At 28.0% G+C, this 22,204-nt stretch overlaps 1 protein-coding gene across 1 annotated transcript; it reads right to left on the bottom strand.

The window, feature by feature from the left end:
• Positions 1-1,170: 1,170 nt before the first annotated feature.
• LOC124432921 (vesicle-associated membrane protein 2) lies at positions 1,171-22,134 on the bottom strand. Its single transcript, XM_046982259.1, has 5 exons — positions 21,956-22,134; positions 17,324-17,550; positions 16,555-16,634; positions 16,369-16,420; positions 1,171-3,136 (listed from the first exon to the last, which is right to left on the bottom strand). Coding segments are annotated over exons 1-5 (564 nt in total). The 5' UTR covers positions 21,958-22,134; the 3' UTR covers positions 1,171-2,933.
• Between the last annotated feature and the right edge of the window lie 70 nt (positions 22,135-22,204).

The following is a 22,204-nucleotide window of genomic DNA, read 5'->3' as shown; positions in this document are numbered from 1 at the left end:
TAGTCTAAAATAAAATTAGTTTTAAATTATACAGTTTTAAATAACAGAGAATTTAATAAACGATTTTTTGTTTAACTTGATAATCAACAAATACTCAATCCATCGTTGTAAAATTATTAATTATATATTCACAAATGTGACAGAGGATAAATGGAAAAATTTAGATTTTATCATTTGTACATTAATCTTCCTCATAACTTTATTTAAGCCTAAGATACAGTACATCTACGTCAAAATATGGCTAGATCAACGCAGATTTGTGTTGCATCTAACTCAATAGATATTGCGATGATAATTCTATTAATTATACACAATAATCCGTTAATCTGCCTAAGTTTCTTTGGAGTTCGTCTTACGTAATTATTCTAACTATACTTACAAATCTGTTATTTTATTGGTTTCTTTTTCTTTTTCTTTTCTTTTTTCTTTTTATCGCTATACGTGTATGTGTGTAATCATACATACCATGTGTTTAAACCATAATAAGATTAGAATAAAAATAAAATAACACGATAAAATAATGCAATGTGATCCGATGTGTTGTGTGTATTTGTGTGTATGCGTGTGTGTATGTATATATATATGTATGTGTGTATAATATATCCCCATTGTGTGTGTAAGAGGATGCAAATGCGGTGTTATTTTCTTGTAAATATAATATAATAAGCAAATCTTTTTAGACAGAATTTTCGAAAATATTAATTGTCATAATTTTGATATTTAAAAAATTTTTCTCAATTATCACGGAATGAATAAGTTATTTGTTAGAAGAAGAATGATCCTACGTGTCAGAGTGTATTATTATTCTTCTTATTATTATTCTTATTATTCTTATTCTTATTATTATTATTATTATTGTTATTATTATTATTATTATTATTATTATTATTGTTATTATTATTATTATTATTATTATTATTATTATTATTATTAATATTATTATTATTATTATTATTATTATTATTATTATTATTATTATTATTATTATTATTATTATTATTATTATTATTATATCTTACTAACCTTTTCTTTTTTTATTTTATTCTGAAAATGTAGGAATCAAACGATCGTCCTTGCAATACCATCTAACAATAAATAGGCTTTCTGTACATGTATACGCGTATATGGTATGTGTGTGTGTGTATACAACCATACAATATGGAGAGGACATTGAAATCGTAACATCATTTAATGGCATTATTAATCGCAACTCCATATACATGACGCTTTGATATTTTATCAACAGCGTTGTTGTAATTTTCTTCTTTTTTTTTTTTTGTTATATATGTTCAAGCACCTGCTTAATTAGGCCAATATGAAACTGGATATAAGGATCGTTGAATTATTCGAGCTTCAAGATCTCCATTTGCGCGAATCATACATGTAAAAAGGTGTCGACGAAATTAATAATAATATTTCTTATCGATCAAATAAATATAATGAATCTATCTATCGATAGAAATATATTGCGATCCTGTACAATTATCTGTCATAGTGTGTGTTCGAGCTGTGTATTATTTCAAAGATGTTCACCGATATTCGATTTGCGAAAGCAATTGATAATACTTTTTCGATTTGTGCTAGATAATAGTACTCAAGGTGAATTTTTTATGATCGCACAATGTGATTATTATAAATTATAGATCACAAAAAAAAACAAAATTATATACATATGTATATATTCGTTAGGCTCGTGAAAATAAAAAAATTTCAACAGTTAAAAAGAAAATATAATCATGTAAAACGTGCATCGGACAATGACTATTTTTCTAAACTGCCGTGGTTTATTTTTTTTTTTTCAAACGCTCAAAAATGTCGAACTCTGATGACAATGACGGTACAACGTGTATAGGTACTTTGTTTACAATAATAGCTATATATATGCATATATATATGTATATATATATGTATGTATGTATGTATGTATTTATATATATATATATATATATATATATATATATATATACATATATACATACATACATACATACATATATATAATGGAGGATATAATAAATTTAACACTAATAACACTCTTCGCTTATTATTTTCCTCGTTATACACGTGTCTTTCGTTAACACATGTCTTTCGTTTAATATTTCATTAAATTAATATACTTATATTCGTTTATTCTTACACTGACAATTTGTAATAATAATAATAATAATCATTTATGTACATATATTATTGAAATATACGCAATCTCACGATTATTCGTAAGTAGATCGCGTAATGGAAAATATTATGTGTATAGGTACTGTTTCCTCTCGTATTCCTTGATATTGGTTGTATGTATATGGATAGGAATAACTACATACGTAGAGAGCACGTCTCGAGCCTTCACATTATATTTATATAGTACTCGTTTTTCTTAACATAATACATAAAATTATATATATATATATATATATATATATATATACATATATATGTGTATATATATGTATAAATAATTGTATATTGGATATAACTTTTTTACCAACATAAACAATATTCATTTCATTTAATTAATATTAATGAGACTATCGAGCTATTTAAAGACAAACGACGATGTTTTCAATTTCAAATAGAAATTGTCTTTCTTTTTCTTTTCTTCTCATCTCTTTCCTTTTCATTTCTCTATTCTTTTTAACTTTCTTCATTTTGCAAAAGTGAATTGTAATGATCTTTTGCAGATTAAAAAGAAATAAAATTGAGGAGAAGTTTGAGAAGATTTATATTTAATTATTCGTCTCTCTCATCGCATGTTTTCGTTTATTTCTATCTTTCTTATCGTCCAGATCGATTAATCGATCACATCTAGAGGATCGTTTTTGTGTGGTTGTTTTTCTTTTAATTTAATTTTTTTTTTAATTAACTTCTTTTCTTTTTTGTTGTAATTCAATTTAATTTAAATTTAATTTAAAGATTGTAACGGAGGGAGCAGCTTTTCTTTAGATCGTACTGCGTATACCATTAAAGGAGCCAACGAAGGCAGCAGCGGCGGTTTGGGGTGCAGAACCACCCCCTGGAGCAGCTGCACCTCCTGGTGCTGCGGCAGGAGCACCTGCAGCTGGTGGACCTGGGGGAGGTACTGCTCCTGGTGGATAAGCGTACGCAGGTGGTGGTGGCGGTGTTGACTCCGGCATGAATTTTGCTGCAAATTTATAACAATTTTGTTAATGCGATTCTAATGTCTATATCTATATCTATTTTATACATATATATATATATATATATATATATATATATATATACATATTGTATAACACTATTCTAGATTTTTCTCTACACAACATGAATTTGCATTCGAGGATAAAAAAGATAACAATTGGGAGGTTAATATATTATACCTATTTACACATATAATATATGCGACACATAGGTGAAACGGGTTATTATTGATTTCATATATATCATAATTGTAAGTGAAGGTATGTGTAAATATATATACATGTATATATATATATATCTACGTATATATATATATATATATATATATGTACATATGTGTATATATACATATAAAGAGAGATAAGTTTGTGTTAAGAAATATTGAGGTAATCTTGTAGGATGTTTTTTTTTTCGAAGGTAATAATAACTTCATACGTTATTACATATTTAACCAAAGGGAACATACACAACACGCACCAATGAAAATGAAAGAATTTTTTCGTTTACGTGTTTAATAACATTACTTTCTCTTCTTTATCTTTTTTTTCTCAAAATGTTATTTATATTTTGATTTATTTGTTAAAAATTTTCATTTTCAGTCTTGTACAATTTGTTTAATCTTAAAATCTAACACTAAAAGGCTACATCGAAAGCTAGTTATTTGTTTTTCAAACGAACTGATGAAAATTATAAAAAAAGAAATAGAATAAATATATATATATGTATGTATGTGTGTATATATATATGTTGCGGTAAGAGATTCAAATATATACATAATTAACAAAGAAAGCACACACGCAAATCAAATATAAAAAAGGGGAGAAACAGATAATCTGTATCGTGTCGACTTCAATTTGAAAATAAGTTCGAACGTTGTATTCTTTTCATTGTTATTTTTCATAATATATCATAATAATATCTCATATATTAATGAATTGATACGATGTATTACAAATATGATATTCGTTCACTTAGTTAACATTGATAATGTATTCGAAAGTCGTGTCAATTAATTAATTAATTAATTAATTAAGGAAAATTGAAAAATAAAAACAGAAGAAAGAAAAAAACAAATATTCTTTTTACAATATTTATGATAATGATGCTGCATGCACATTGCCAATATAAGAGCGAAAACGGTACTCTTACCTCTTATATTCAAGAGATATATTTGTATATATATATATGTATATATATATCCATATATGTATAATAAACTTTAGAATGATCTCTCCTCTTCTTTGTAGATGTACTGTACTAATAAATGTACTAATTGTAAATAATTTTAATATGAAGGTATATATGTATATATACGCCAAATATTTACAAAATAATGAATCTACTCTTAGATAAAAAATTTTAACTTTATCTAGTTTTTTATATGTTTGATTTTGAGTAGTTATATATCATTTCATAAAAATAAATCCAATCCGACGATATCTTTTTTTTGTATATCTTTTTTCCGTTTGTTCTTCAACATTTTTTCCTCATACATAAAATAAACTTCTTAACTTATTATGAATTCATGAACAAAATTAAAGTATAATAAATTTTTGTGCAAAGAAAAGAAAAGTATGAAAATCCGATTATTATAACATTCCTACTCATATTCTTCAGCTACGTAGTAATTTTTAACTATCCACTGTAACTTTTATTCGATACTGTACAATGTTGAAAGCAGTTTATTCGTTAGATCATAATTAGTAATTAATTATGCAATGATTAATACGCCGCAGGACATATAATTATGTGTATATGTTTATAGTTTTTCTTTTTTTCCGGAAACATATTGAAAACTTCATTTAAACGCTAAAATATTTGCATATTATATAGGCTCGTGAGCGCGTGCGCCATTTTGTTATACAATTTCGATGAAAAAGAAAAAAGAAAAATAAAAGAAAGAAAAAAAAAAAATTAAAGATCGTTTGCGTCGATCGATTTCCGTATAACAAACTTTTTCTAATTATTTATATTATTTTTTTCTTTTCTTTTCAAATAATATTTTTATTACTTTTTTTTTTACGTTTAACAATTTGTGGTCCCATATCCTGATCTTCCATATGCAATCGTACAAGATTATATATATATATATATATATATATATATATATATATATATATATGTTTTTTTACATTCATCTCAATAATCTTTTATTGCTGCGATTTCGTTCTTATTAAAAATAAAAAAGAAAATTTCATTTCTTTTATGGGATATCAACATTATACGTTTACATATGTGTATATAATATATACATATTATGTGTAGATCATAGATGTACGAGTAAATATCTCACAACTGATCGAAGTTACAAGAAAGTTTATTAAGAAAAATTTATACAGCTCTGATTCAGTTACAAAGTGCACGTAATTATTTCTTTTTTTTACTCGTTATCTTTTCGAGTTATGGATGTTAATATAGTTCTTTCTTAAATGAATACCTGTACATTTTTTTTTGCATATTTATATGGAATGTTAGTGATCAATCAAAATAACATCTAATAAAAAATTGCTATTTATTATGGATCATTTACAATATAACTGCATCTTAACAATTGACTAATAATTTCATACTCTACTGTAATTCATACTCCATGATATACAAATACATTATTTTACAAATGAAACTGTCTATATTTTGATGATCAAAGTCGACTACAAAATATTACACAATCTAACGATTGTTTTTAAAATTGTAGTATGGAAAATCAACTAATTTAATGTGTATCATATTGATTATCTTGTAAATGATGCATAGTAACAATTGTTTTATCAAATATGAGTTTGATTGCAAATGACCACTATTACGTATATAAATATGCAAAAATAATGTATAGATATTCATTTAAAAAAATTATATTAATCTTCATAACTAGAGAAGATTACGAGTAAAAAGAAACAATGTTTACATGTATATTATAACTTGCTCAGAGCTGTAAAAATTTATCTCAATAAATTTTCGTTTAACTTTAACCAATGAGAAGATAATTTACTTGAACGTCTATGAATGGACATTCTGTATATATTAGAAAAAAAAAAATGATATATTATGAATCTATCACTTTTTTTCATTTTTTTTCTTTTTTCTTAACGTAAAACCATTTCTTCTCTTTTCTTTTTTAAAACGATATCCTTATCGACGTCAAGACGATCTTTCGAGTAGTATATATATACAAATACTAATAATTATAAATATATATATGTGTGTGTGTATATTTAAAAGAGACCAAGATGAAATGGTCGATTCAAAATGGCACCCACACGTTCACTGAACCTATCCGATTTACTCATAACACGTTTGTTCGCGTAATATTATTGTATATGTTGTAATGGAATGATCAATTACGACCAAGAACTTGATGAAAGAAAAGATTTTTTTGAACGTGTTTTCTTTACACGATGTCGTGTGTAAAAATATATACGTGTGCATAAATATATATATATGGATAGAAAGAGAGAGAGAGAGATATCTCGTCATGATCAAATATTTTTTATATATTATTGTTCGTTCAAGTAGCAAGGAAAATTATTGCTAAATCACCTTGAAAAAGTGATAGAAAATAATATGAAAGAATAATGAAAGAAACAAATATCAAGGGAGAAAGAAAATTAGAAATAATTATTCTGAGATCATTAACAATATAAAATAGAAAATAGATGCATGAATAAATCGTTCTTTTATAATTTCAATGATTTCGGTATTGATCGATCTCATAAACGTATTATTAATTTATAATAATATATACATGTGCGTATATGAATGAATTATTCGATTTGCATCTTTATCTATTACTCGAGCGCACATCTATTGGTTGAAACGATCAAATGTTAATGAAGAACGGTGTGTGTTATTTGTAATTTCAGGGCTTTTTAAACAACAAATTCGTCTTTCTAAATATTTAAAATCGACGAATTCGTATTTGATCCTTCTGTGCTGCTGTTCGCGCAGATTTAAATCGTTTATATCGTTCTTATTAACAATTATTATTGATATAATTATAATTATCTTCATCGTAATTATTATTATTATTATACTTATTTTATCCTTATTATTATTATTATTATTATTAGTATTATTATTATTATTGTTATTATTATTGTTATTATTATTGTTATTATTATTGTTATTATTATTTTTAACATGTATACATAAGATCTGTAAATAATTCTTTTCTTTCTGAACCATATATATAATATATATATATGCATGTGTTTATGTTTTTATGCATTTATTTATGTATGTACGTATGTTCCTTCTCTATTCTATTCTTTTACCTTTTACGTTTTTCCCATTTGTTAATTATTTGCCTATTATTTTTTATAATATAATATGACACCCCGGGCTACTCGAAATATGTATGCTACATTTTTCTGACGAAGGCAGATATGCTCCTTTTATCGCTTTCTCTCTCTCTCTCTCTCTCTCTCTCTCTCTCTCTCTCTCTCTCTCTCTCTCTCTCTCTCTCTCTCTCTCTCTCTCTCTCTCTCTCTCTCTAGAATCGTGTGAAAACAAAATGATATTATTTACAGTTCGATATACACATAGAAAGCAAGAATATCATCGAGACTTACATATGTAAGTACATACAACATATAAACACATATATTATAAGTATGTATTATATGTATCTATATATTTATGTATAAATATATATATGTATAACACGTACACACAAAAAGGATACGTAACTCAGTAATACGCGTACATAAACTAAACACTTTCAAGTATATATGCATGTATGTATATATGTATGTATGTATTTATGTATGTACCTATGTATATGCGATATTTTCTGCTTTCATTGAAACGAGACGTTTATCTAGTTTTAACGAACACCCTGTATATAATTTTTGCTTTCAGAAATGCTTTTACGATCGTCCTTCTTTTATCTCTCTCATTACTCTTCTTTTTACATGGTAACATTTATCTTTCGCATGGGCTGATTGATTCATCGAAGACTTTCCAAGGACTAAAAGAGTACTATAAGAGTAATATAAACGAAACATCGCGTTATGAAATTGTTATCTTTCACACATCCTCTCTCTCTCTCTCTCTCTCTCTCTCTCTTTCATTATATTTTTTATTCTGTATTCTCTCTCTCTTTCTCTTTTTTCTTCCTATCTCTTTTCCAAAATGATATCTCTTAGCATGTATAATAAATTTCGATGTGTCGCGACGAATCGATTTGTCATATTTTTGAAAATCGAGGCGACGTTCTACGTACTAAAAATAAACAAATTATTATTTTTAAAATTAGTGTTAAATATTAAATATTATTACTATTATTATTATTATTATTATTATTATTATTATTATTATTATTATTATTATTACTATTATTATTATTATTATTATTATTATTATTATTATTATTATTATTATTATTATTATTTATTATTATTATTATCCGAGATTCAACCAGTGATTTCACGTGTTAGATAAGATGACAAGAAGAAATCGATTAAGAAGTATATATTTCGAGAATAACAAATGGCTGGAAGATCGTTCAAACATATTCAAAATTTTTACCGATTCTCGTTCGAGGGGAATATATTTATATATTTATATTTTCATCAAGATCATTAATTGAGTTCTGCTATCCCGATTGTAGGTATGTAAGTATTCATGTATGTCTATGTATATATAATATAAATCGCAGAGAAAAACGGTAACAAAAAAATATTCGATACGGTTGACTATTAACATTTTCTTACAATTTCTCTCTCTCTCTCTCTCTCTCTCTCTCTCTCTCTCTCTCTCTCTTTCTTTCTTCGTTATTTTCATATTCAATCGATCTCCACCATTTTCATTTTGTTCTGTTGGCCTTCTTTTTTTCCGACAGTATAAAGTTCCAAGTTTTTTATTTTTCTATTATATGACGAAAAATATCGAATATCGAAGTCTATACCCTTCATAGAAGATTCTTCTTCTATCTATCTGTCTCTATTTCTATCACTATTTCTCTCTCTCTCTCTCTTTCTCTTTCTCTTCTTATGTGATCGACTTCGGCTTGTTTCTTCTTTAGCTTCCCCAAAATTCCCCATTTTCCTTTCCGTATCCTTGGCTTGTGCGTTCCTATTCATTCTTGTACGTTCTCTTCATTTATTTCATTAACCTTTTCCATTCTTCTTGAGTTATCTTATCTTCTTTTTCTTTTTTTTTTCTTCCCATTCTTCTTTATTCTTTTGTCCTCTTCTTTTTCCTTTTTTATCTTTCTCTTTCTCACTCTCTTTTCCTTTCTCTCTCTCTTTCTCCCTCTCTCTCTCTCTCTCTCTTCTTCTCTCTCCTCTGTCTGTCTGTCTGTCTATCTCTTTCTCTCTCTCTCTCTCCCTCTCTCTCTTTATCAATCTTTTTTTATATATTTCTTTTGCTTGCGTTCGCACGTTCAGTTTTGCGAGTCGCTGCCACCGGTGAAGCTCGCTGAAAAGAATAACAACGTTTTGTTTTCTAAAGATTTTTTAGAAAGTCGTTCGAAACTTTCGTCTTTCTCCTTCTCTCGCATTTGGATTTTTCGCTCTTGTCCGATTTATTATAATTATTATTGTCATCATTATTATTATTATTATCTTTTTTATATTTCTTTTATTTTTTTTTTCTTATTCTCGCCATTCACGTAGCATGCAGTTAACGGACAAAAGTCGTCGTGGACAGACGCTGAAGTATCATAGATTTCTTCAGTCCTTTTTTATTTTTTATTTTATTTTATTTATTTATTTATTTATTCTCTTTTTTATCTTTGAATTCGAGTAATTAACGATTAACAACCCGCTTGCTGGTTGTTAATGTCATACTCCGAAAATAATATTTATTTCTATTTCTTATTTCGAAAGATATACCTATGTACATGCGCATACTTCTATTATCCTATGGATCGATAGAGTATCTCAAACTTCGTTGAATTTAAAAACTAAGCAAGCGAGCTCGTTGCTTCTGTCCACGATGATGAATCATTTCATAACTCAAGTTCGTAAGTATAGATCGTTCCAACGTATAAAGCCATTCGTTAGCCGTGCTAACCAATCACATGCAACTGGGTCATATTCACTAATGCGTGTCACTTTAAAAGGTATATTATATAGCTCATACCGTAGATCGATTTTTCTTCAAAATCGATTTACAGGAACGACACTTTTATATTCAAATTATTTTGTTCATTTTATTCATTCAATAAAATGTTATATATATATATATATATATATATATATATATATATATATATAATTAATATTTGTAAAAAATATGAAGCATGTCAAGTTGTTTTAACTACTTTTACATACTTATATATACATACGTTGGAGTTATCTATTCTATACTTGCCAATAAAGTACCATGCGCTACATATTTTTTTTCTTTATATATTTCTTAACAATTTAACGAGAACACTCACGATATACATACATATATGCTTGTTCTACGCATGCTCCAGAAAACATGTCAAGCAGGAAGTATACATAGAAGATCGTCCCAGATAAGTTCATTGGATCTCAGTAGAACGAATATTGTAGTTCTTGCTTTATAGAATATGTATATTCTATTATATAATAAATGTTTATCGAAATGTAAAATACAGTTAATCTATATTATCGAAGAAATTTCGTTGAAAATTTGTTGAACATATCAAAGATAAATAAAGGAAAATAAAAAAGTTCGCATGTCGAAAGAAATAGATATTATATTCACAAAAAGTATAAACGTATATATATATATATATATATATATATATACACAAGTATTGGTATTCAGATTGATTATAATTTAAGGGCCAGTTGAATATCTCATTTGTTAAGAGAAATAGAAAATAAATTTATTAAGAATAATTTTATGATATCATTTGTCAAATATTTTAAAACATCCGACTTTCGTTTTAACCGGAAGATTAAATGATTTTTAATTTTTCTTATGGAATATCCTGTATTTCTTTTATTTAATTAAATATTTTATTTAATTATCTTTAAAAAATTATTAAATAAGTATAATTTTAAAATACTAGTGAAATAATGAAATACATACAAAACTATCTTACAGTAAGCTTAGTTATCATCTTACTGAAGTTGTTAATTTAAAAAAAACAAAAATTAATTTATAATAATAAAAAAAATAATATCTTACTTAATTCAATAAATGTTTAAAATGTTCGCCATTATCTTGTGTATACAACATATCTTGTAATTATACTTCTTTAGACATTTTATAATATTTCAGGTGTTATTTGATTAACAACGTTTACAATTTTCGCTTATAGATTTTCTAAATTTCTAGATGTTATTCGATATACTTTATCTTTTATAGATCCTCATATAAAAAAGATCTAAAGATTTTAGATTTGGTGATCTACATGGTCATTTAACAGGTCCTTGATTAATAATGTAACGGTTACCAAATTGTTTCCTATGGGATCAGTTTTACTATGGTTAGTATTGTTGTTTCTCTCTACATAATTATATTTCACAAGTTAATATTGAGTTAATTATTAATTTTAGACCTATACTTAATTAATAATTTTTTGAAAATAATTAATTAAAATATCTAATTAAATAAAATACAATAAAAAAATATAGGATATTCCGTAAGAAGAATTAAAAATCATTAAACTTCCGTTTCAATTAGAAAGTTGGATATTTTATTCCGTCCTTTTAAAATATGATATCATGAAACTTCTTTACATATTTTGATTTATTGTTCCTAACAAAGGATATATTTAACTGGCTTTTAATTTATAATCAATTTGTATAATCGAAGAAAAGAAAATGTAACAACGAGGAGGATAAATTATGAAAATATATGTACTTTTACAAGATAAAAAAGATCAATTGTTCAAGAATGGATAGATAAATTGATATAAAGAGAAAGTAGAGAGAAGAGAAGAGAGAGAGAGAAAGAGAGTGATAAGGGGGCTGGAGGGACGTTTAAAGGTTAGAAAAAAGAATAGAAAATGAATAGCGCCAAACGCAAGAATAAAGTCGTAGCTTACCGTAACGAAGAGCATAATGAGAAATTTAAAGAAAAACTGTGGATCTTATATATTCCTGATTTGTTGCTGTCGATGTCGTTATTGTTGTTTATTTAATTTTCTTTTGTATTAATAGTAGTAGTAGTAGTAGTAGTAGTAGTAATAGTAGTAGTAGTAGTAGTAGTAGTAGTAGTAGTAGTAGTAGTAGTAGTAGTAGTAGTAGTAGTAGTAGTAGTAGTAGTAGTAGTAGTAGTAGTAGTAGTAGTAGTAGTAGTAGTAGTAGTAGTAGTTGTAGTAGTAGTAGTAGTAGTAGTAGTAGTAGTAGTAGTAGTAGTAGTAGTAGTAGTAGTAGTAGTAGTAGTAGTAGTAGTAGTAATAGTAATAGTAATAGCAATACTAATTGTAGTAGTTACTGGATTGTACTTGTGTTGTTATTGTTATTGTAAATTATGGCAGTGATGTTGTACAATCGTGTTTTCATTTCTCGGTGGTTGTTTATGAACATATTATTACGACTAATTCGTTTAAATATGTTTCTTTTTTTTTCATTCTTTTTTCTTCTTCACATTATCTCGCTAATCTATGTAATCTCACGTTTCTCGAGACCACCAAAAAATAGAAAACCACTGGCAATTGGGACTAACTTAATGGAAGAGTTATTAGGCACCAACATGTTACAGATAAACATATACGCACACATACATATAACAATAAATACATATCATAAGGCACGGACGTGGTTGTATTGTAGTAGTAAACAGTAGTTGCTACTTGTAATAGAATTAGCAATAATAGTAGTAATAGTAGTAGTAGTAGTAGTAGTAGTAATAGTAATAGTAGTAGTAGTAGTAGTAATAGTAATAGTAGTAGTAGTAATAGTAATAGTAGTAGTAGTAGTAGTAATTGTTATTGTGTTCTGAAACGCGAAGTTTTTTATTTATTTATTTATTATTTTTTCTTTTTTTTTCCTTGTGCATCCTCCTTCGGAGAGATTTTATTTACTGATAGCACTTTGACTTATTTTTAATGAATAGATTTAATCTTTAAACAGTATCAACGTCGAACCGACGGATCTTCTTACGAAAACTTTCAATTCTCTAAAAATATATTCTTACGTATCAACAACGAGATAATTGTCTATATCATTTTTTTAACGATGTAGACAATCCACACTCTAATGTGTGAATTAGAAATTTGAATACGTTCGTGGAATACAAATAGGAGTCTGGTATCATTGGAAATTTATGAAGGGCCACTTTTTTTTTATTTTTCTTTTTCTTTTGTTATGTTTTTCAATGGTATAAGCGTGAATATCGTGAAGCTATCCAACTCGTTAATTGAAAATTCTTCCTAATTAAGCTATCAGCGCTTCATAAATATACAACGATCCTCAAAAAGAAGAATATATAGATATATAGATATGTAGATATATGTATATACATATATATATAGAGGGTGACGTTCTGTGTGTAAAGAATACAGATAGCGACAGATATATTAGCAAAGGAGAGCTATTACAGGCATATAATATAGGTAACATCGACGATATCCAAGTGTTAGTCTCGTGAGAGTACGATTTTATTATTGATATTGATCGAACAGAGAAAGAGAGAGACAGAGATAGAGATAGATAGAGAGGAAGAGAGAGAGAGAGAGAGAGAGAGAGAGAGAGAGAGAGAAAGAGAGAAAGCATTTTTCTTTAAGATTTTTAAATCGATTCTTGCGAGACTGACAAGTAGGAAAGGAATGGGGGCGGGTTGAAAGTCTTGTTTAATAAGAGTGACGAGAGAAGGTTTGCTTGTTTCCTGGACTTCAGGGCACAGTGAAAATGACACATATGCTTTCGTATATAGGTTTTGTACATCCTACGAAATAAACGAGACAGACAGATAGATAGATAGATAGAAAGAAAGATAGTGAGGAGAGAGAAGGAGAGAAAGAGAGAGATAGAGAGAGAGACAGAAAGAGAGAGATATATAGGCAGATAAGTGAATACATAGAGACAGAGAGAAATAGAGAAAGAGAAATAGTAAGAGAGAGAGAGAGAGAGAGAGGGAGATAGAGAGAGAGGGAGAGAGAGAGACACACACAACAATGATACGCAATGTCGCAGTTGATTTGCTTTCTACCTTCGAATACACTCACACACAAATCTCTTCCACCAATCAGCGTGCTTACATGAAGTTCACTAGATGGAAAAAGAGAAACAAAGAGATATCACACGTTAGATGATGCTCCACGTGAGCAACTCTCATTTTGATTCGTATTAACAATTATTAATGATATATATGGATCTCTCTTTTTTAATATGGATACTCACGAATGATAAATTAACATTTGATCGAAATCTTTCGGAGTCGATCGACAGATATATAGATTTATATCACCTTATAATAATGATAAGAGATCCATTAAAAAGAAAAAAGAAAAAAAATAGAATACCTTTCTTCCGACGTTTATGATTGTTGCTAATGAGAAGCAAAGCACGATGGACATTATCTTATGAAGCGTTTTTTTTCGAGCAAATTTAATGAAATGTGAAGGAAAAGTGATAGCAATATAAAAAAAAAAAAGAAAAAAGAAAGAATAAAGAATTCGATTTTTGTATGTAATGTAACCTTTCGAGGCAACAATAAAAATATTTTGCTTTAAAAAAATCGTCGTTATTTACATCGTGCAAACATAATTGTCTTACGTATGTATGTACTGACGTTTACTTCTCTCAAACTTTCAATCAAAATATAGATCGACAGAGAGATAATATATGTATATGTATATTCATTGTTACGTTTGATTTCGCCATGTATTATTATTAATATTATTATCATTGTCATCATTGTCATTATTTATCATCATCATCATCATCATAATCGTTATCATTATTATAATTATAATTATAATTATTATTATTATTATTATTATTATTATTATTATTATTATTATTATTATTATTATTATTATCATCATCATTATTGTAAGACGTGCGAAAGAGTTAAATAAGCCAACGAATGGTAAGTATGTAAGGTGCAGTTAAAGAGTAAGCGTTATGCATGATATGAAGAAAGAATATGTTAATTTTGGGAATAGGGATAAGCCGAAGGAGATATGAATGATATGAATGTGTATGTGTGTGCGCGCGCGTCTGTTTCGATGTGTGTGCACGAACGAATGCAAGATAAGGGAATACGAGCGGACGTTGAATGATCTCTGTTCAAAAGGAAGACTTATCGTCTATTCACATATTTTAGTTAAATCTCAGTTCAATAGATTGTTCCAACTTCGTAATTTATATTACAGGAATTGCGTATGACTGAGAAATCGATAAGAGAATTTGACAATGAGAATGAATGAAAATATATAATAATATGAATTTGATAGATTTTAATTTTACATTAAATAACGTTAATTTTAATCATAGAACAATCGGAACGTAGATCGTATTGAAATATATGAATCGACCTTTAATCAACATCAAATATATTTCGATTTTTCGCGACCTAAAAACATTAAAAAAAAAAGAAAAGAAAATTATTCTCTTTAACTATAATTTATTGAACCGCGGGAACATAATAAAGTGCATGTAGTATACGTATTTCAATATATTTATATTTGATTATATTTGATTTTGCAGACGAAACTCACATTGCCTCCTAGTTACATTTGGCACGTTACACAAACATATACATACATTTGTATATATATGTGTGTGTGTATGTGTATATGTACCATTTATAGGAACGAGACAGATTCAAGCATTAGCTCGATCAATTGAAATAAGGTATTGTAATTATTTTCATATTTGGAGATCACATGACGCACACTCTTTTACGATTCAAATCAAGTGCTCGGAGATTAAATTTTTTAAGTTCTTTTTATCTTCAAAAGACAAAAAAAAGAGAAAATAAGACAAAAGTTTCTATACATTGGATACGTCAATCCAAGTATAGAAATTTATAATTTATGATACTTGAAAAGAGTTACTTCACGAGCACTAAATTAGTCGTTCGATATATCAATGACAAAGAACACTGAAATACCACCAACATATATGTTTTATCACCGACACACATTACATATATACACACATATATATATATATAATGTATAAGTATATATATGTATATATGTATATATATATATATATACATATATATATATATATATATATATATATATATATATATATATATATATGTGCGTTTGTGTGTGGACAGTTATAGTGGCAATGTTATAGCGTTGATCGTAATGTATATATAAGGAATACTTACCAACTATAATGATCAATATAATGAGTGCGATGACGCCCATGATGATCATCATCTGTTGAAAAAGAAAATATCATAAAATTAATCTTGTCATTTAATAATAAATAACGATGAAAACAAATTTTCAAATGAAAAAAAAAAAATAAATGAATAAATGAAAAAGACGATCAAAGAAAAATATTGAATTACCTTTAAATTTTGTAGCCAGAACTTCCTTTTCAGTTTTCCCGCTTGTTGTTCAAATTGTGACGCTCCTTGCTGAAGTGCGTCTGCAAAATAGAAAAGAAAAGTAGGGATCGATAATATCGATACTAAGAAAACATTATGGCCTCAGTGGTTTCCTTGAATGGAACGGAACGATTAGTACGGTCCAAAAGTATAGTAAACGATTTGTTTGGCCAGGCTGCACGCGGTGCGATGAAACGAATTATCGAAGCCGGTCAGCCGGTACCTAACTCGAAATTAGCATCGATTCCAGAGAATAACGTCACGATAATCGATATATCGGCGCGTGCGGTTAAATAGGAACCGCGCGCACATGCACAAACATCTTGATTATAGTTAGATAAAAAAAATTTGATTTTTACCAATATGAAAACATATAAATTATTATATTATAGTTTTGTATGGATTATAATTTCATCTAGAAAATTTTGAATAGGTATATATTTGCAAAACTTTGAAAGAACAATTTGACTGAAATACCCTAAATGTACATATATAGAGATTTTAAGGATTAACATAAGGGATTTAATTAATTGAATCACAGAAAGAATGTGATTCTTCATTTTCAAAAATATTGGGAAAAAATTGTTTTCCATCGAAGTATATATTTGATATAATGAAATGATATCTTCCTGTATTATTATATTTATATGTACTTATATAGAAATTCCAAGGATTAGCTTTAGGGATTTTGTTGAAACAGAGAAAGTTTAATGATAAGTGAGCAACTTACCTGCTCGATCATCAAGCTCGGAAAGCTTTTGATCACGTTCAAGGACCTTCTCAACATTCGTCTTCATAATGTCGACGACCTCGTCTACCTGCGCCTGCGTCGCCTGCAGTCGCTTTTGCGAGGCGATCTGCTGAGGCGTCCTAGGACCACCGACAATTCCATCGGTTCCTGCACCTGCACCCGCGCCAGCACCCGCGGCATCCGGCGCCAGACCGCCTTCGGTGGCCCTGAAAAATGTTATTTATCGTGTGTCTATCTATTTATCCTGCCATCTACCTATTTATTTATCCTACCATCTATCTATTTATTTATCTTACCAGCCATCTATCTATCTATCTATTTACAATTTACAAAATCGTTTCCATCCATTCATTTATCTTATCCATCAATTTATTTACATTTTACAAAATTGTTTTTATCTATTCATCCATCTATCCATTTATCTATCTATCTCTCCTATCGATTTATTTATCTATTTATCTGTGTATCTATTTGCATTTTATAAAATTGTTTCTATCTATTTATCTATCCATTTATTTATTTGTGTATCTCCATTCACAATCTATATATCTCCATTCACATTTTACAAAATTATTTCTATCTATTTATTTATCCATTTGTCTATTTATCTATTTCTATATATATTTTACAAAATTCTTTACATTCATTCATTTATCTATCTATCTACCTATTTTTCTTATCTATTTATTTATCTATGTATCTATATATCCGTTTGTATTTTACAACATTGTTTCTCTATCTATTCACATATAAAAATTGTATTTATGAATTCATCCATCCATTTATCTATCTATCTATTTACGTTTTACAAAATTCTGACTTATGGTGTGTTAAATTTTAATTGCATCATAACAGATATATTTAATCACTTATAATTATTATTAATATACTTAATATATGTAATACACTTCGTTAAATATATTTACATAAGCAGTTGTTATTTTTATATAAAATTATAGGATTTTAATAATTTAAAATTGTTAACTATTATTTCACAATCAAAATTCATTGTATTACATCATAAAATGTTGTATATTTCATAGTCAATTTTTCTTTTTCTGAACATAGGTAATATAGCAAGATTCAATAATTTTGTCAAACTGTTTTAGTCAGGCCATATTGGCACCATCTTAACGTTATATTCAAAAGGTCGAAGTTCGCGACACGGTTTCTACATCAAAAAAGAAAATAATAATCCGATCTTACTTGCAAATATTATTTATTAATGTCAAAACCCGAAGGTATTTGTAAAAGCTTTCTTGTTTTCCATTTTGATAAACACGCGATAGATCGGATAAATTGTTTCATTGTTACGATGAACTTGTTAATTAAAATTTTTGAAAGATACCACTACGGTTTCCGACGGCAAGTCATCTATTTTCGAAGTGTTTTCTTTTATAGGGTTTTTCTTTTTTTTTCACCGTAACGTTTGACCTTTTACACACGACAAGACCTTTTCTCAAATACCTGCCGGCGATGTTAATTTCATTATCCTAGAGTTTATGTTGAGATAATGATCGTACCGTGCATATTACGCTCTCGACGACAAAGCTGTTAGGTTTCTGTTTTCATTGTGTTAGGGTGAATATTTAACTTTCTCTTGAATAGAAAAAAAAATACCATTTGGGAAAATGATTAATTAAATAAAAATTTCGATAATTTCGAATTACTGATCAATCCATACTTACAATAACGGATCAAAATTGAACACATTAATACACTTTTGAAAACATACGTAGCTATACGTATTTGTAATATACGTAGCTAATTAAATATTTCATGAAAATCAATTGTATCTATGTACAATTTGTAAATATCATTTTCTTTTTATTTTTCATATCGTCTATTATCATAAATACGTTATACTTGTTTTTGTACCCAATGTTTATTCAATAATTAATAATATTATTATATTATACAGTAATATTAATTAATATTACTGTAAACAAAAATAAAATTATTACTGTAAACATTCTTCGTGCCATAATTTCGTACTAATCTTTTACAATAATCTAGATTGATTTTATCCAATTCTTCGAATTTTTATCGAATTTTTATCAAATTCTTCCTGTACTCTGATCCAGAGATTATCATTGTAATCATAACAATATCATTTTTATATTGTAAGTTTTATTTCCTTTTTTTCTTTCTTTTCCCTTTTTTTTCTTTCTTTTTGATTAATGAACATCTTAATTAATTTTAAGCTAAGGAAACATGAACAATTCGAAGAGAACGACGACTAAACGAAGACGTACTTATACATCGATAGATTAAAAAACGTTCAGAGTGGTTTTATTTTTGGTGACCAATCGAAGAACTAAGTGGCAACAGCCGCCGATCGATCATCGAGTATACATATATTCGAGTATGCTAGAAAGAGAAAGAGAAAGAAAAAGAAAAAGAAAGAGAGAGAGAGAGAAAACATGACCAAAAAGTTAATCATATTTCTTACTGTATATCCGTAAACAGGATAGACATTTAATAAGATTAACGTGACATGTAAGTACGTCAACGAAGAACTAGCAGTGAGAAAAAGTACAACAAAAATAGATCTATAGTAATGTAAAAAAAAACAACACGAAAGTTCGATAATCGTATTAATATATTGATCGCGTTGCTACTCTTAGGTATAAAAGTTATTCGATTAGATACAAAGTTATTCGATTAGAATAAATGTAATTGAAGGATAGAAAAAAAAAGAAAATATCTTATTCGTTCATTTTTTTATCAACGGAAAAAAAAGAAAAAGAAAAGAAAAAGAAGAAAAAACGAAGAAATAATAATTATTACAATTTTTTTTGGTTGTATAATATTAATTATAAATTGTATTAATATTGATCAATTAAGAGTATTAAATTACATTATTAATTAATATATATATATATATGTATATATTGTAATCGAAGGACATATTATTTATAGTAACAAAAAACGAGCATAAGTTTCTTCGTAAAAAAAAAGAATAGGTAACTTTTCAATGACGAAACGTTCCTACGATATCGTTTACTCCCACTCATAGCGTTTATATATGTACAATACATACATATATACATACATACATACATATATTACATTCGAGGCACATATTTCTTTTTCACGATCCAGTCGTAGGACATTGCTGTTAAATGCGCGTTCATCATCGATTTATCTAAATATAGAAACATCGGCTAGGAGTATAGACGGGTCTACGAGGATCGATTCGCTTTTCTTTTTAGTTGTTTGTTTTTCTTAGAGTCTTCTCCATTTTTTTGTTGTCTTTTTTTATTTATTCATTTAATTATTATATATTTTGTTTTGTTCTAATTTTTTACTAGATGATGACTTTAACGTAATCCCTATGAACTACGATGATATTATTATTTTTTAATTTTAAATCTGTTCCATATTAAAATAAAATAAATAACGTCGACATACAAAGATCGATCGATTCTTTGTATGACGTTTGTACCGATAGAATATTTCGAAGATATTATTAGAAGAAGATCGTTACTCTAATCTTATTTTTCGTTAAAAGACAATGTCGAAGAGGATCTAACGGTAAGGGTAAGAAAAGAAAGTAGCCTTTTCGTCTTTAAGATGACGTACTTCATGGTTGAGACGGTAAAAGTGGTTCGAGCTTGAGACCGTGCAGTCTATTGGAAATTCCATTAACGTGCTGCGGATGGATCTCTCGTATGTGAGTGGATCGATTGCTATACGACAACGAAGGCCACGAAAATAAAGAGAACGTTTTCTCATTGCATTTTAGGTTTATTCGTTTATCGAAATTTAGATAGAGTTCAAAACAGTGTCATAATATGAAAGATCGATTTGAAGTGTCGCTTAAAGAAAGAATGAAGACAAATAATGTGGATGAAGATATAAAGACAATGAACAAGGAGAGAGAAAGAAAGAAAGAGAAAGAGAGAGAGAGAGAGAGAGAGAGAGAGAGAAGGAGAGAGAGAAAGAAGAAAATGTTCTCGAAGAAGCTACAGTCTTAGAATTGATGAGAAAGTCTTATCGAAAGGCTTCCAATCAGATTCTCGTCAGCAAGAATCGATCGAAAGTTCTGACCAACTAAATGCGTCATCACTGAGAAGGGATGTCAAATAACGATTGTTTCTCTCTGCAATAGAACTACTTTTCTCCTTTTCTCTTTTTTATTTTTTTCTTTTAACTTTTTTTTCTTCTTTTGGACAATGGCATCAACTTATGTAGATATAAAACGAAGAATTTCTCTTTATATATCTCTTATATATCACTCATTTCGTTTTCACCAACTTGTCCTAGTAAAAGAGTTTCCACGTAAATCATTCTTTAAAACAATTCCATTCGTTTTGACGTAGATACGTACATATATATATATATATACACACACGCACACACACATATATATATATATATATATATGTGCGTGTGTGGTATACGTAGCCAATGAGTAATTAAAGGCTAGGAACGAAGAATGAACCAATTAAGGGGAAACCAACTAGTTTTAGTACGATGGGCGTCGTACGTGTTAAAAACGCGTTCGAACGTTCAAACAAACGAAATAAACTTTTTCTTTTTTCTTTTTTTTTTCTTTTTCTTTAATTTTCTTTTTTTATTAATTTTTTAATATCGATAATTACTCACATATTCGTTCTCTTTCGCTCCTGTCCTTTTCTCTACTTCTCACGGCCTATTCTCGAGCCTTTGCGCCACCCCGTCGTCGGACGTCGAGCCCGTAGATTTCGCGAGCGACTCTGCCAGTGGCGGACTAGATAACCGTGGTATTGATAAAATTTCCAAGCACAGACAGACACACCGTTCTCTCTCTCTCTCTCTCCCTCTCTCTCTCTTTCTTACTCTCTTTCTCTCGATATATATCGAACTGGGCTCGAA

This window comes from Vespa crabro, chromosome 2 (assembly GCF_910589235.1).
Source record: "Vespa crabro chromosome 2, iyVesCrab1.2, whole genome shotgun sequence".
In the NCBI taxonomy this organism is placed as follows: Eukaryota; Metazoa; Arthropoda; class Insecta; order Hymenoptera; family Vespidae; genus Vespa; species Vespa crabro.
Note: the sequence above shows the minus strand (reverse complement) of the source record. Positions and strands in the feature narration are given on the sequence as shown.